Source organism: Medicago sativa, chromosome 6, assembly GCF_051527215.1.
Source record: "Medicago sativa cultivar Bolivia chromosome 6, Bolivia_mono, whole genome shotgun sequence".
NCBI classification, from domain to species: Eukaryota; Viridiplantae; Streptophyta; class Magnoliopsida; order Fabales; family Fabaceae; genus Medicago; species Medicago sativa.
Window position 1 is genome coordinate 731,848 of NC_140754.1, and position 16,818 is coordinate 748,665.

The 16,818-nt window shown below is 33.0% G+C and overlaps 1 protein-coding gene, 1 long non-coding RNA gene and 2 pseudogenes across 2 annotated transcripts; 3 read left to right on the forward strand and 1 right to left on the reverse strand.

Annotated features, from left to right (window-relative positions):
- The first annotated feature begins 419 nt into the window (after positions 1 to 419).
- Positions 420 to 1,764, forward strand: LOC146911858 (uncharacterized). Its single transcript, XR_015015114.1, has 2 exons — positions 420 to 676; positions 1,493 to 1,764. It is a non-coding gene; the product is annotated as an uncharacterized LOC146911858 (long non-coding RNA).
- A 1,911-nt stretch (positions 1,765 to 3,675) lies between these two features.
- LOC146911859 (elongation factor G-1, mitochondrial pseudogene) lies at positions 3,676 to 7,113 on the reverse strand (annotated as a pseudogene).
- Positions 7,114 to 7,359: 246 nt separating this feature from the next.
- Positions 7,360 to 10,239, forward strand: LOC146911860 (uncharacterized; annotated as a pseudogene).
- A 1,654-nt stretch (positions 10,240 to 11,893) lies between these two features.
- Positions 11,894 to 16,688, forward strand: LOC146911861 (altered inheritance of mitochondria protein 32-like). The gene is made up of 5 exons (XM_085718056.1): positions 11,894 to 12,194; positions 12,633 to 12,718; positions 14,240 to 14,545; positions 14,640 to 14,723; positions 16,106 to 16,688. Exons 1-5 carry the CDS (start codon positions 11,952 to 11,954, stop codon positions 16,443 to 16,445), a joined length of 1,059 nt encoding a protein of 352 aa, XP_085574182.1. The 5' UTR covers positions 11,894 to 11,951; the 3' UTR covers positions 16,446 to 16,688.
- Positions 16,689 to 16,818: the final 130 nt, after the last annotated feature.

Below are 16,818 nucleotides of genomic sequence, written 5' to 3' on the forward strand. Positions count from 1 at the left end.
TTTGCTAAATGTTGACTTGTGACTCTTTCAAAATTAAGCTTACGTAATTCTTTTTTTTTTTTATAGTAAATGTTAACGTGTGTTTTATGACACCTAAAAATAATAAAACAATTAAGATAATGTATTAGAAAGTGAATGTTTTAAAAACATATTGCAACATTCGTAATATTTTTTTTTTTAATGGAGACGAGTAACTCATTTGGTTAAGCTACAAGAATAAAGAAGTTAAAGGTCTTGATTGAATCATGAAAGAGAGAAAATAGGTATTGAGTTCGATACTTGTTTCACACTAAAAAATACTCCTTCCATTTTAAAATAATTGACTTTGTTTGACAACATGCATTATTCAAATCACATATTTTAATCATTTTTTTTTTTACTATTGTGCTCCATAAGGATATTTCCATTGCCATAACTACCACCACCAACCCAATTAAATTAATTATATACATGCCATAACTACACGTAGCTGCACATCTTTGGCAATAAAGGAAAGGAACCAAATCTGAGCACTTACAAACACCTACCATAGCAGCTCCACAAACAGGGATAAGATCACACCAAAAGGAAGAAGAAGATGGTATGCACCTCAGACGAAGGAGGAGAAGAAGAAGAAGATGGGATGCACTCCCATTTCAACCATGTTTTCGACCGTAATTTCCTTGATTAAATATAGGTAACAAAGTTTCTACACATATCCAAGCTTCTTGATTAGTTTGATTTTAAAGTTGATTTATTTTGTCATTTTTTTTTAATAATAACATATTATAAAAGAATTTGTGACCAATAAAAATATTACAAAAGAATTTAAGTTAGTTGACTATTAATATCTTGCCTTCCCTTTTTTCTTTTACCTATTTGTAATCACAGTGGTAACATTACATAGCGTAACTTTTACAAAATCACCCTGGCTCACCCTTAGTTTAGGTAAATAATCATGATACTATACATACACATAGCTTTAACTGCAACTGTTTGCGTTGTGGAGAAATAAAATTGGTACACTAAAATTATGTCACAAGTTGCATAGTTTAGTCAACATAAAAGACTGTTACTCTAGATATAAATTAGGGCTCTATGAATCACTTTTGGTTTTTAGTTTTTCAAATCTAATTTAAAATTAGTTTTAAAAACTCTTTTTAAGAAGAGAATTAAAATTAAAATGTGTTTAATGATTTACTTTTTTAAAATATTTTTAGAGATGAAAATAAATGAAAAAATCCGTTTGATAGTTATGTTTTTGAAAATGTTTTTGAATTCATAGCCAACTGAAGCGGTTTCCATCATTGGATGTAAAGTTGAGAATACGGTTAAATTCTGGAAAATCCATCCAAGTTTTGGTGACGGATATTTGAAAATAGTTAGAAACGTGAAGGCTTTTGGGATTGGGCGTCTGGCCTACTGCCTAAATGGTGAATAAAAGTTATATATATTTTTTTTGTATTTTTGTCTCTCAAGTGTTTCAACCTAATACATGTTGGTTGATTTACAGGGAAAACACGTATTGTATTTTGCAAGGGAATGAAGAAAGCAGATGAATCAAAGAAGGGAGGAAAAAATGCAAAGAAAGGCAAAGGGAAGAGCAATAAGAAATGAAGGTTTTAATTTATGATCGAAGAAGTGGAGGGTTTCATTGATTGTAATTATTATTATGAATTTTCTTTCCGGTGTCCATATAAAAAAGAGGTCTACACGTTTTCATAAATTGTTGTGTGTGTAAAAAGTAAATAATGCACAGGAATACATTTTCATTTTTATTCAGCATCTTTTATTGTCAAGAGAAAGTAAAACTAGAGAAATCTCCAAAATGACAATAGGTTGAAAAGGAACATGTGTGTCCAATATAGCTCTAGGCAAACTTAGAAATTACAAGAGGATGTAATTAAAATTATTATACATACATACATACATACATACATAATGTGATAGTGAAGGTACAAATTATATTCCATGTTGGAAATTCAACAAACAGCAAAATTTAGCAAGAATTCACAACCTTAGAAGGTTTACTAAGCTTTGCTTTAGAAGCCTTTAGCTCCAATCTCTTCCTCTTCAACATTTCCATTTTCTTCTTTTAGTTTCTGTAGAAAGACAAAGATATCGAGATTGATGGAAGTTTTTTAGGAGAATTGAACAAATTAAATTGGAAAAGAATGAAGCGTAACAAAGATAATTAGCATACTTTTGGAAATCTACAACAATATAACAAAGGACTTATTATAATCTCCGCGAACTTAGCTCAATTAGTAGGGATAATGCATAATATATGCAAGATAAGGTCTCAAGGTCTGTGGTACAAATCTCGGACACCACCGGAAGAAAAAAAAAAGGACTTACTATAGCAACTACTTAGGAAATTTATGGCAAATATATATTGAGGACTTATCATAGCAATTTCATAGCAAGAACGCCTAGATGGTCCGTAAAATTGATTTTGACTTTATGAGTTGATATTGTTGTTGTAAATAAACAGAATAATAAAAGAAATTTTTGAGGCAATGGCGTCATCACTCTGCATATATGACCGCCTATTGTGCTTATTCTTTCTATAATAATTCGAAACATGAAATAAGTGGGTGTTTGATGGAAGAATAGGAGTGGAACTGGATACCAAGCTTGTGAGTATGATCTGAAATAAAAAAGAATTAGTGCTAATAATAAAAACTTTCAAGCGATTTTCACTGTAATCATCTAGTTTACAATTGCTCAAGCACACAAGTAAGAAACTTCGTTGTAACACTCATACTAAATTTATCTAGAATATTTAGCATACATGTTAAAATTAACACTAGATACATTAAAAATTACATCATAAGCAAATTTGTCCAAATGAATTAAATCAAATTCATGTTATTATATAACAGACATTTACGTACATTTTAACAAATATACATAATACATGAATTTCATCTGAACCATGCACACTAATTACTAGTATACAGATACAAAAGAACATCTGCTACGTCCGAAGCATGATGTGAACTTGCACATCATTCAGCTTCTTATGCCTTCATCTTGTAACTTCTTAATGATACTTTATAACTTTTTATGTAATAGACGTAAATTTTCTCAAACTCTGCAACTTTTTGAACATTTTTTCAGGGATAGTTTCAAACATTTTTTCAGATCTTGCAATTTTGCAAAATAACTTCATAACTAATCACAAAAATATTTGTAACATGAACCAATATTAATGCAACTTTCCTTATTATTTGACGCTTATATATGATAAAATGCCTCAAGCAAACCAATGTTTCGACCCTCCCAAATCTTGAGGGCATGACATGTTTAAACTTGTTTAAAAATTCGTATTTATTCAATGTAGTCACATCATCGTGTTTAAACTTGTTTAAAATTTTTGATATGAAACTTATGATTTCCCAATAAAACTATTTCTTCTATCACTTAATAAAAGCTTCAATGTTAATATCCTATGGCTGCAACAGTTATGATTCAGATAAAATTAACTTTGCCATCTATAAACCAACAATTTGAAAGGTAACATTTGTTATGTAGCATGGCCACAAGCTCAACCTAATCAAGTTTAGCCCCCTATGTAAATTACTAGGTTAGGCAAAAGGCAACTACGCGCAAGGTATATAAACACAGTAGAGAAACGCAGAACAAGAATGCAGCAGAGAAAAATTTGCAAGTCATAAGACAGAACTGTAGTTCAAATGAAACAAACAAATGCAAGGAGAAAACCAGAATCTTGCGCTTGCGCATATTGCAGAGTAACACAGAAATACAAAAGTGGTGAAGGTCTAAAGATCTGTGCTATTTCCAAAGCCAAACAAAAGGAGAAAAATAAAAGATCTTGCAAAAGTGCACAAGCAGTTGATAATTGGATCTGTGTCCCATTATGCAATGCTACTTTACTGGTTTCGCAAACTAACTAGAAAGTTTCTTTATATCTTAACAAATGACACAGTTTGAATGCCAAAACAGTGAGCTAAAATACCAAACTAGTGAACGAACCAAAGCATCTGGTTAAGTAGGATCATTTCTCTGGAATCCATTCACAGAAGTCATTGCCCATCTAACAGATCCATCAGTTAAAGTATCTCCTGGTGCACAATCAACATCAAATAGAGCCACAATTTGTCCAGCATGAGCCACGTTAACATCCTCAATTAACTCTGCATAACGTCTCTTAAACATACGAGGAACCTTAATCTTCTTACCAGTGTTAACATTAGTAATAAAATCCCCTTTTCTAATAACACCCTGATAGATTCTTAGATATGTCAATTTACAAAGCCTCCTATGCTCCATTGTGAAAGCCAATGCCACAAATGGCCCATCAATACTTGCAGACAATTCAACTTTCTCACCATTCTTAGTTTGATCAAGAGCATAATTACTTACTTTGTCCGGACTCGGTAGATAACGAAATACACCTTTGCATAAGTAGTCTTAGCCCCATGGATTGGGTAGCACTACCCATGAAAATCGGCACAAATTTCCTTTCTATTGTAGCCCTATAAATTGCAGCATCAAGATCAGAAGCTGATATGTCGTTGCCACTATGAAAAGCTTCAGCAAGTTCATCATCAACCTCGGACACAGTTTCAATAAGCTCACGTCTTTTTTCTAACACTACAGTTTTCATATATTTAGCAACTTCTGCTTCATCGAGAATATTTTTACTATAATGAAATTTGTGGTACTCTAAATTCACAAGATCGACGAGGTAATTAAAACAATTATTTCCCATACCTAATGGAAGTTGAATTGCAGCACAACAATGATGAAGCTTAGATTTGACTTCATTTACAATGACGAATGGATCTACTCGTTCCTGATCAAGATCATTGATATAAGGCTTAAATATAACATTAGTCCCTGCAAATATGGCCCGGTTGAGTTTTGGTCCTTGTAAAATAAAAATTCAGAAATCAGTCCCTGCAAAATTTTCTGTCTTTTAAAAAAGTCCCTGGACCCACTTAAAGTGCCATATGTCATTGAGGAGCTGACGTGGCGAATGCTGACTAGGCGTAAGTTGCCACGTGGCAGGTGAGTTGGCATATATTATTTAAAAAATGATTTTTAAATTATGAAAATGTATTTTCTGTTTTTAAAAATAAAAAACATTATTTTAATTATGTAAAAAATATGGAAATTAATTTTCCAAAATTTTAAAAAACAAAAAATACTTTTTAAAATATTTTTTTTCAAAAATCTGAAAAAATCATAAAAAATAAATTTAAAAATCATAAAAAATTTCCGAAAATTTCGAAAAATCTAAAAATAAATTTAAAAATCATAAAAAATTTTCAAAAAAATCTGAAAATTATAAAAAATTTCCGAAAAATCTGAAAATAAATTTAAAAATCATAAAAGATTTCCGAAAAAAATCTGAAAATAAAAAAAATTTCTGAAAATAAAAAATTTCTAAAAAAATCTGAAAATAGAAATTTTTTATAATTTTCAGATTTTTTCAGAAATTTAAATGTTAATTTTCGAAATTTTAATTTTTTTTGTAAATTGCAAAAATCAATTTTCATATTTTTTACGAAAAATATTTTTAATTTAAAAAAACAAATGAAAAATTATTTTTTTCTAATATTTGGAAAATATATTTTATTTTTCGATTTTTGTAATCCTGAATTTTTTTCCAGATTTTGAAAAATGTATTTTAAATTTTTTTAAAAAATAAATTAATAGTTTTAAATTTTGAAAGAAAAATCTGAAGATAAATTTCCTTTTTTTTTTTAATTTTAAAAAAAATCTAATTTCTTGTTCTTTTATGAAAATTCTAATTTTTTTTTTTGATAAGTCAAGAGTCCAACGACATAAAAAAGGAATAGAAGACAGTCCAACAAAGTTGTAGTGTCTTGCAAATTCTAGTCTATGTCAGGTGCTCATATATATATTATTAAAAAAAGGAAAAAATAAATACAAAAAAAAACTGGGGGGACATAAACCTAACCCAGTCAATCCACACAAAGTGTATGCCAACCCAATCGGGTGATATAAAAAAATAAAAACAACACTGGTGGATTCTAATTTTAAAAAAAAATATTTTTTTCAGAAATTTCAGAATATATAATATTCAAAGAAATTAATTTTATTTTGAAATTTATACAAAAAAATAAATTCAGAAAATTATTTTAATATTTTAAAATTTATTTTCAGAGTTTTTAAATTTATTTTCATATTTTTTTAATTTTAAAAACAATTTTCAGATTTTTTAAAATTTAATATTCGAAAATTTTTATTTTCAGATTTTTTTCAGAAATTTTTTATGATTTTTAAATTTATTTTCAGATTTTTCGGAATTTTTTTTATAATTTTTAGATTTTTTTCGGAAATGTTTTATGATTTTTTAATTTATTTTTGGATTTTTCGAATTTTTTTTATAATTTTCAGATTTTTTCAGATTTTAAATTAATTTTTTATTTTTTTAATATAAAAATTGACACATCAGATGCCACATGGCACTTATGCACAGTCAGCATGTGCCACGTCAGCATCTTGGTGACATGGCTGAGCTTAAATGGGTCCAGGGGTATTTTTAAAAGACAGAAAATTTTGCAGGGACTGATTTCTGAATTTTTATTTTACAAGGACCAAAACTCAACCGGGCCATATTTGCAGGGACCAATGTTATATTTAAGCCTTGATATAAATAAGTCTTGGAAATTTAAATCTTGTCATTTGTTGATCAATAAGAATGGATTGGTTTTGAACACCTTGAAGACAAGAAAGAACAAGAATGGCAGCGTCAAAAGCGCGCATAGCGGTTTGAACATCAAAGGTGAAATCAACAAGAGAATGAGAGGTGTCAAGTAGGGTTATTTGATTCCCTCTGTAAGTGATAGCTGACTGGATAGTAGTATTTTCCATAGGCAATGATGAAATAACCAGATTTCTTACTTCCTTGCTTTCTCTATAGTTGTTTGCCAAGTGGTTACAACCTAAGTAAATACTTGCCCTCTCTTCTAGTGACGTCTTGCTAGGGTCGATGAGTCCCGAAACCCATACGTTGCGAAGCTCCTCAACCAAATCATTCGACAAGTGACGACGAACGATAAGGGAAGGAGAAGAAGATTGACAGGTGTAGTAGAGAAGGCGCGGCACAGAGAAGGAGGACCTCCAGAAACAATTCATGGTGGGCGAATTTGTTGGGTTTTGGACACTCAAAGCTGTCAAAGTGAAACCCTTCTTTTTGAACAGCGATTCTTGTGTGAGACACAAGCAAGGATTTAGACATTTGGTCAAATAGAAATGGCAAAAAATAAAGGGCAAAATAGACAAATTAGGTATTAGGGTTTGCATTCTCAATTATATCGAATAGATTCTAGCTATCTAAACCTAGCCGTCTCCATGACACAGACAACTAACTAAACCGAGAAGATGATGCCGAGGTTGGCAGCAAGACATCGAAGGAACTATGTCGGTTCTTTGATTCGTAACCCTATTAAGGTTGTTTTCTCTATCTCTAACAACTTCCTACGTCAATCGTCGTCATCATGTAATCCAGACTTCACTTCGGAAGGTTACCAGAAAGTGATGAGTATTCTTAGCAATGCTCCTCCCCGTGGCCATGGCTACCAAATTTATGCACATCTTAATGCCCTTGACTTAACCACTCTACTTCAACAAGATCAACAACACTTTCCACTCAATGTTATTCACAACTCTTGGCAAACCAAATTCGTTGAAACCCCAGAGATTTCACCTCATAATCTTATCCACTTTGTAAGGTGGCCTTGGAAGAAAAAGAGTCACCTCATTACTACCCATGTTCTTGAATCGCTTGTTTCATCAATATGTTCTTGTTCTACTCTTCCAGCCACGGATCATAAACAAAGGAAGAACGACATATATTTTCTTTGGGACTTGCTTAAGAGTATTGGTCAATATCAGGCCGGCCTTCTTAACGCTCGGATTCTAAACAAACTCATAGAATTCTTCTCAATTATGGGGGGCCGAGAAGGGAAGGCTGCTGCACTCGAAGTTTTTCATAAGTTTGAGGCATTTCAATGTGTGCCAAATCAAGATACGTATTACTATACACTGCAAGCTCTTTTGAATACACGCGGTAATGCTGATATTATCGAGCAAGCCGCTTCAATCTGTCAAAAGATGCTGCTCCTTCCTCATGATGATAATGGTGACCCTTCTTCTTCTTATGACTACAACCATGATGATGATGATGATGATGGAGAAGAAGAAGAGGAAGAAGAAGAGGAGGAAGAAGAAGAAGAAGAAGAAGAAGAAGAGGAAGAAGAGGAGGAAGAAGAGGAGGAAGAAGAAGAAGAAGAAGAAGAAGAAGAAGAAGAAGAAGAAGAAGAGGAGGAAGAAGAAGAGGAGGAAGAAGAAGAGGAAGAAGAAGAAGAAGAAGAAGAAGACGAAGAAGAAGAGGAGGAAGAAGAAGAGGAGGAGGAAGAAGACGAAGAAGAAGAGGAGGAAGAAGAAGAGGAGGAGGAAGAAGAGGAAGAAGAAGACGAAGAAGAAGAAGAAGAAGACGAAGAAGAAGAAGAAGAAGAAGAAGAAGAAGAAGAAGAAGAAGAAGAAGAAGAAGAAGAAGAAGAAGAAGAAGAAGAAGAAGAAGAAGAAGAAGAAGAAGAAGAAGAAGACGACGGAGACTTCTGGACCGTGCTGCAGCTCCTTAGTGACGCCCCTCCTCTCCATAAATATGTGTGCAAAATTCATGAAACACTTAGTAACAAAGACTTGACCACTTGTCACATACTCAAAATTATTGAAACCTCTGGTCAAAATAAGTTAATTGAAACCCCAAGGGTTTCGTGTCATCATCTTATCCACTTTATGAAGTGGGTATGGAGTACGAGGAACAATAATGTATCACTTTATAAAGATCTCGTCACTACTCCTGTTCTGGAGTCCCTTGTTTCAGCAATATGCTGCGATATTCCCACACTATATTCATATGATTATCATGATGAACTAAGGAAGAATGACATAATTTTTATGTGGGACTTGCTTAAGCATATCGGCCACCATCAGACTGGCTTAATTAATGTTCGTATTCTCAATAAACTCATACATATCTGTCAAGGTTGGGACGAAAAGGAAAAGGTTGCAGAGGTTGCACTTGAAGTTTTTCATTAATTTGAGGTCTTTCATTGTGTTCCAAATCAAGATACATACATCTTTACACTGGAAGCTCTTTTTAAAACAACAAGTTGCAGTACTTATATGCTCCAGCAAGCGGCTTCTATCTGTCAAAAGATGCTGCTTCATCCAGAAACCCTTCTTCCTGATGACCATGAGACGCTTGATTACATGTTATTTTGGTTTTCTCAAAACAATATGATCAAAGAAGCCCATGATCTCTATTTGGCTGCTATCTGTCAAAAGTCACTGGAGTTCGATGTGAAGTTACATTCTGATATGATTGCAAGACTTTGCTCAAAAAAAGAAACTGTACATTTGGCTTTGAAGATGGGGGTGGAAGACTGGGATGAGGAGGCTAAAAATTTTCATTTTTGGGATGTTGTCGAGTCCTTGTGTGAGTTCCAACATCTCGATGCAGCCAAGCAGTTAATCTTTAAAATGATTTCTGACGGACCAATACCGTATCCTGAAAAAGTTTTCAGTGCAATTATTATTGCCTATGTTGAAGCTGGGGAAGTCGGACAAGCTTTGGAGATGGTGGTACTAATGGAAAGTAATAGTTTATGCACTTGTTGTGATAGTCTTATGCCTTCTGATTTATGTTCAATTAGTATGCTAAAAAATGTTAGGGAGATCTTGGAAGAAGCCAAAAGGAAGGATTATAAGTTAATTATTGCTTTGTTGCACCATACGCTTACTGTTGGATATTACATCCTAGAGAAATTTGATGAGGCTCTCAAGCTATTGACTCAGATGAAGGACTTGGGTGTTTCCTGCATCAATCATGATGAGTTGATACACTCTCTTCACTTGAAGGCTATGGATAGGAAAATGTCAAGAGAGCAACTAGAGGAAATGGAGCCTATGGATAGGGCAATGGCAGAAGCGCAGCTAGACAAAATGGACTATATGGATATGAAAATGAAAAAAGATATCTTAGAGCAGCCACTAGAGGAAATGCATCTTAATATCAGGGAAACATTTTCATAGGATGTTAGAGTAAATTTTAACGTTTTCACGTTACCTTGCAGCCGACGAGGACCGATGTAGTAGTTTACTTGATCATTGCTCTTATTCTTGTCATCAATGATCTGAAAGGAAAAATAAAAGAACTTTAGTCTTGTTTTTATACTCTATTTCAAAACATCCTAATGTACTAGCTTTTCATCTGTTTTCTTTACATGTATGTCCACATTTTTTTCATCTGAAGATTAAAAGCTTCTTTCTTATTCTCTTTAATGATAGGGATGTGTAGCCAAGCCACTTCAATCTGTTTTAAATTTGTCATTATAATTTGAGGAGTTGAAAATAAGCCATAAAAAGGCTTATTCTTAGCATTACATTTTCACATGTGAGCATCACGATTTAAGCAAGTCTCTTTGATTTCTCTAACTCATTTGGAACAATTTGTATTCAGGACATTTCTCATGTGGAAAATTCTGATATTACTCAATAGACTAGTATCCAGTCCTTCATATTCCGCCACTGTTTTGCGCGGTCTAACAGACACTAAGGATATGTTTAGTTTATCCGATGACGTCGCAATCAGATTATCTCAGAAAGGAAATGAAAAGATGCAGCAGGACAGCATGACGAAGCAAATAAGACGAACTGAAATTGTCAACCTTGCTTGTATATTCAAGAAAAGGGTATGCACATAAATTAGAAGATTACTTGCTATGAAATTATGAATCTCCTTCCAATTCTCTTGTTCATTTTTTTTTTTTTGTACATATATGCATGCATGTATCATTCTACTTTGGTAGGAACTGGTTCCTAAATAGTGATATGTAGATAGGCAGCAAAAGTACGGTAGTCTTGTTGGAGGAGTAGAGATCTTCTTCATTTCTTTAAAGTTCATTTTTTTTTACGGAAAGAAATGAAGTTCTTCGTTCCTATAGTCTTAGGTGTTTAGTTATGTTTTGTAAAAATGTGTTCTTTTACTAATGAAGAATTTTGTTTCTTTTGAAAAGTAAAGAAAGTTTCTACTATTTTTGGAGGACTACGTTCACTACGCTTCAAATTTTGTCAGGTTTCAGAACTTGTTCATGGTTTGTTAGTGTCACTTAAATTGATGTCATTAAACATTAGTAGCATGTGTATGTTTTAATTTTTAGGAATCGTATTCTTAAAATATAATCTTGAGATCAATGAGTTGGATAGAATATTTTTAAAATATCTTTCTTTTTTTTTTTTATGGTGGCCGGGGTTTGAACCTCGGACCTTGCATATTTTATGCATTGTTCATACAAACTGAGCGACTATTTTTAAAATATCTAACTTAATATAATTTGTTTCTAATAATTAATTAAATATATTAAAAATCTAAATTTATTTATTGTCACATGTGATATAATCAATTAAGTTAATTATTTACTTTAAAAAGGGGGAGGACTAATGATTTTCTAGAAGCCATTACTTTTCTGCCATTTCCATCTTTCTTGTTGAAAAAGTAAGTTGTTATAATACTTAAATAAATGGAAAAATATTTATTTCTATATATTGACCAAATAAATAATAAATAATTATATAGATGATGTTGACCGACAAGTGGAAGAAGAGCATGAAAGTTAGTTGGGTTCGCGCGTGAATGAAAAGAGGCGCGTGGTTGTGAAAGTAACGCGCGCGCGCATTAGTGGTAAGTGTTTTCTTCTTCAACACGCAAAATGTAACTCATTCTATTTCTGTGACTATGAACAAAAATTGAAAACTAGTTTAACAAAGTAGTACAGTAATTAAATTTAATTAATTAATTATAATTATCCCATAAATAAATATAAATGCTCTCAATTCGTTTCATTACATCATTCTCTCATTTCAATTTCAAATCTCACTTTCTTCTCTTTTCTTCCGCCGCCGCAACCATGTCATCTACCACCGCAACCGCCGCCGTCTCCGCCGTGGATGATGCAAAACACGGTTTCTCGCGTCCTGAGATGTACAAAGAAAACCTCGCCGGAACCGTAGCTTCTTACGATCGTCACGTTTTTCTCTGTTACAAGAATCGTCAAACTTGGCCTCCGCGTCTTGAAGCTTCTGATGATGATCCTCTTGTTAAACGTGTTGCTTCTCAGTTTAAATCTCGCAAAAACGATATCCTCGTTAAGGTTCTCTTTAATTTCTTAATTTGTATAACTGACACTGATCTATCAAAGTTGTGTCTGGTGTCTGACTCCTGTCATTTAATTAATTTATTTTTCTCGAGTATTGTAGTTTAGTAGGACACCTCTGATCGAAGACATGTCTAGTGTCTGACACGTGTTAGTGTGTGATTACATTCAACTGATTCATTTTTATTTTTCTTTCAAATTATTACCGGTTTGTGTGAAGGTGTTAGTGTCGGTGGTGTGGTGTCTGTATTGGTGCTTCATAGTTTGTATACAATTTTGATGTAGTAGTTTTATTTTGGATTTGATGATTTGATTGGTTTGGTTGGACGTGTCAGTGTGTGATTACATTAAGTTAATTCATTTTTCTCAAGTTAGTATTGATCTCGATTTGAGGATTTGATTGATTGGTTTGGTTGTTTGTTTGTTTGTTTGTAGACGATGATTACAGTTTGTGAGGCGCGTGAGGAGGATGGATTTTCCGAAGGTGATGTCTTGATTTTTCCTGAAATGATTAAATACAGGTATGTTATTAAAAAACTAAACCACCGCTGTAATCTACGAAGCACTGACACATGTAAGAACATTGGATGTAATCAAATATGCAAGTGACATGTCTCAGATACGGGACACACTTTCGATCTAACGGGTTGGTGCTACTTAGGTTATGCTTCTCTATCTAATTGGATTTTGGCATACAAATAAGTTCATATGAATAAGTTATTTCTATTCCGCGAGATAAAATAAAGTTAAATTGTTTTTGTATAAGCTATACGTTGTTTTTATTAGCTATAATGGAAAACAGTTTATGAACATTTCATATATAAGCTGCTACTGTAAGTTCTCTGAAACAGTATCACAAGTGCTTATACTAGTATATAAGTTCAAATATGTCAATCTATATAAGTCTATTTGCTAATTAACTCTAAGAGTTTAATTAATAAGAGTTTAACTCTTAAAAAAATAGTAAGAGTTTAAGGGTAAATACTCCTATTGGTGGTCTTTTTCGTCTCATGGTCTTTTTTGTCCTCATGGCTGAGACGATGATCTGTTTGGTGTTATTTTGACAGAAAAGAAAGAAAAAGGAAAACAAATTTGAGTTAACTTTTGATGTACATATTTGTTTTATTTGATTTTGTTAAACATACATGGATCGAGTCGGAGTCTCAGATGTTACAAACTTCTGATTTTGAGGGACGATTTCAGCAACTGTTGAAGTTTTGGACGATTTTCAAGTAATGGTTCAGGATGAACTACTATCAAGATGTCTCACCATATACTTTAGTTTAACAAATATAACTTTTCAATACCTTGTTATCGAATTTTAATATATTATAATGATATTTGATATGTTACTTTCTAAAATTGAAGATCTAATTGAACTTAGACTGTTAATGCATAGTTTTTATACTCCAAGTCATAATCATATTGCAGTTTAAACTAGGATTATTAATGTGTTTAGAATTTAGCAAGTGTTGTTTGCGTATTGGTTTTTTAAGCAGAGTACTTTAAACAATGATGAAGTATAGTAGACACCAACAAGATTGTGTGTTTCAATAAGCATTGGACAATAGATTTTGTTAAAATTGAATTTGTTGTTAATTTTTTTTATGTTTTTACTGTAAAAATAACCTTTTATACGAAACTTGGTGCACTTGTTTCAATCAAATGCAAAAATTTTCAATAAATAAACTCTGATAATTATAGTCAAAGTTAAGACTTGTGTCTTTTTAGTTTTTACTAAACTCTGATCATTTTCAAAGTGATGCCAAATATACACACATACCCATTGCAAAAGAATGAATGAACTGTGCAAGTGACTTTGTTCTATAAATTATATATAGACATCCTGAGTGACTGACTGTAACTGAATTTGGTAAGTGGAAAAACTAACTCAATGATCAACAAATCAAATTACTTAATCACGAGCGTGAAACAAATTTGACTATAAAAGATTATATGTATTTTATTTCGATTTAAGATTTCATTTTTTTTTACTTAATCTCTTTATATTGAGAATAGTGTGTTGTTGTTTGATTGAAAAGGGGCTTGGAGGAATCAAATGTGGATAGCTTTTTCGATGATGTTATGGTGAGTTGTAAATCATGGGATGGTGGAGTGCAAGATGTGATAGCAGGTTCATATATTTTTGTGTGTGCTCATGGAAGTCGCGACGCGAGGTGCGGTGTTTGTGGGCCTGTGCTCATTGACAAGCTCAATGAAGAAATTCAGCTCCGAGGATTGAAAGATCGGATATCAGTTTTGGCATGTTCTCATATTGGTGGTCATAAGTATGCTGGCAATTTAATCACATTTAGTCCTGGACCAGATGGAAAAATTATGGGTCATTGGTCAGCTCTCACACTTCTATTATAGATCCTCTTATTTGTTATGAAGGATTTTGTTGTTGCTTGTTAAATTGTAACCCCTGATATTTAATTACAGGTATGGCTATGTTACTCCTAATGATGTTCCTGCCTTACTTGACCAACACATTGCCAAGGGAGAGGTCATACAAAAACTATGGAGGTGACCACTTATTTTTTATTCTGCATTTTCTATCCTTTAACATGTGATTTTTTATAATGGCAACACACACACACACACACACACACTAAAGGCTCTAGGCAAAACTCATGACGTAAAATTATAGCACAGATATTTTATAGTCCCTGTGCTACGCAGGAAACAGCAATGCAACTAACAAATGGAAGCAGAACCATGAACTAACATAAATCGGCATAACATCATTATACACCAAACCAAAAGCACGAGAAAGAAACACCCTTGTTAACTAGATGACACTAATTGTTGTAACTTGCTGTTGTTATGTGATTCATATTGCTGCAGCAGCAGATCAATTGTTCCTCTTGATACCAACACAACACATATTCCTTTTTTGTCACACTTACTCCACCTGCTACTTCTATATTGTTTGACCCCATTCTTGTTAAGTTCTTGTCTCAATTGCCTTGAGTACTGTTGTTTTTTCCACTCCACTAGTAATACATTACATGTTCATCATCCCTCTCCTTGTTTCATTTTCCACATGAACTTGTCTCCCTACACAACACCATTTAGCGAACTGATTCAATAGCCATGTCTTCCGTAGGTTGCCACATTACGCCAATGTTAAACAATGTACCACTGTGGTCATAAAATGGTGAAACTATTTGTCCATGAAGATGTTGCACTGCTGAGTCGTACAGCTTTCAAACGGACAAGCTGACTGCAAACAATACTTTCCATTCTCCTTCGTAATCTCAAGTTTTAATTATCCGCCTTACTAATCTCTTTTCATCACAAACAAATATATTCAGCTACCTACAGTACGCTTATTTCACATGCTCAGAACATGCTATATTCTCTTTTTTAACCAAGCCTTTTCCCTCAATTCTTCAATGCTACTCCGGTCCAAATTCACTCTATATGATGTTGCCGGATATGCCCTAATTTCTTGTCAACCTGCTTCACACTGGTACAGTAAGGTACAAACACTTTTACAATTTACCCACCACCATTCAACCCCATGCAAATCAAAGGATTATCACACCTTTGTGTAAGGTCGTATCCAAAACCTTTGATCTTTGCATTTAGCCACTCCAGACACTTACTTCCGCTCTTTCTACTATTGAATCTGCTAAGTTCAATATTATAAAAATGGACTTATCAAACTAGTCTTCCACATGGATATATACATTAGTTGATTTAAGGAGTGTTTTGCATCCTTGGCTTGCATTATATTATGTATCTTACAACTTTTATACTAAAACTGAGTCTCCATTTTGTTTGTTACATGGGAATTAGTTTTTGTAAGTTCTGCGCAAACAATGTTGTGGATGAATTTTCAATTACTTAAAATTTGCTTCTAAGTGAGAATGATTAAATTGTGCTGTATGAAATTGTTTCAGAGGTCAAATGGGGCAACCTGTTGCTGAACTTAAGGGAGCAGATGAGCAGAACAAACTTGCTAATGGAAATGATACCAAGAAGAATAATGTAGCAGTTGAAAGTGACTCTCTGAACAACAATGAAAATGTGGTTGGCTGTTGCCAAGGTGTTAATGGGGTTTCTTGTTGCCAAACTGCAAGTTTTGAGCAAAAAAAAGTGGAAACTGATAAAAAGCAGGGGAGCCAAGTATGTGGGAGTTGGCCTATATTACAAAAACGCGATATTCTTGCAGCTACCGGTATTGTTGGCGCTTTAGCAGCTGTTGCCATTGGTTACAGATTTTATAGAAGGTCAGGCTGAGAGCTTGAGGGTTCTATAGTTTTAAAGTTTTCATCAAGATATAATAACAACAATAATAATGGAACCATTCTGAGAAAGTTATAATTTTTTGGTAAAAATTCTGTGTTATATGTACAAGCTTCTATATATTGGAATTGAGGAGATAGCAAAAGCTTGCTAGAGATGTAATGATGAAATTTTATATGTATTTTTTTATTTTAAAAATTTTCAATACAAAATTTAGTGTGATAATTGAACTTCAAAGCTGTTTGTTTCATTTTTGCTCATTTGTTACCTACCAGTTTTCTAGTGAATCAGATTTTGTGTGCTGGTGGTCACTTCTAAAACTCATACTAGTTTAACTTTAGTCTTCACATATCTCAATTCAAGAATG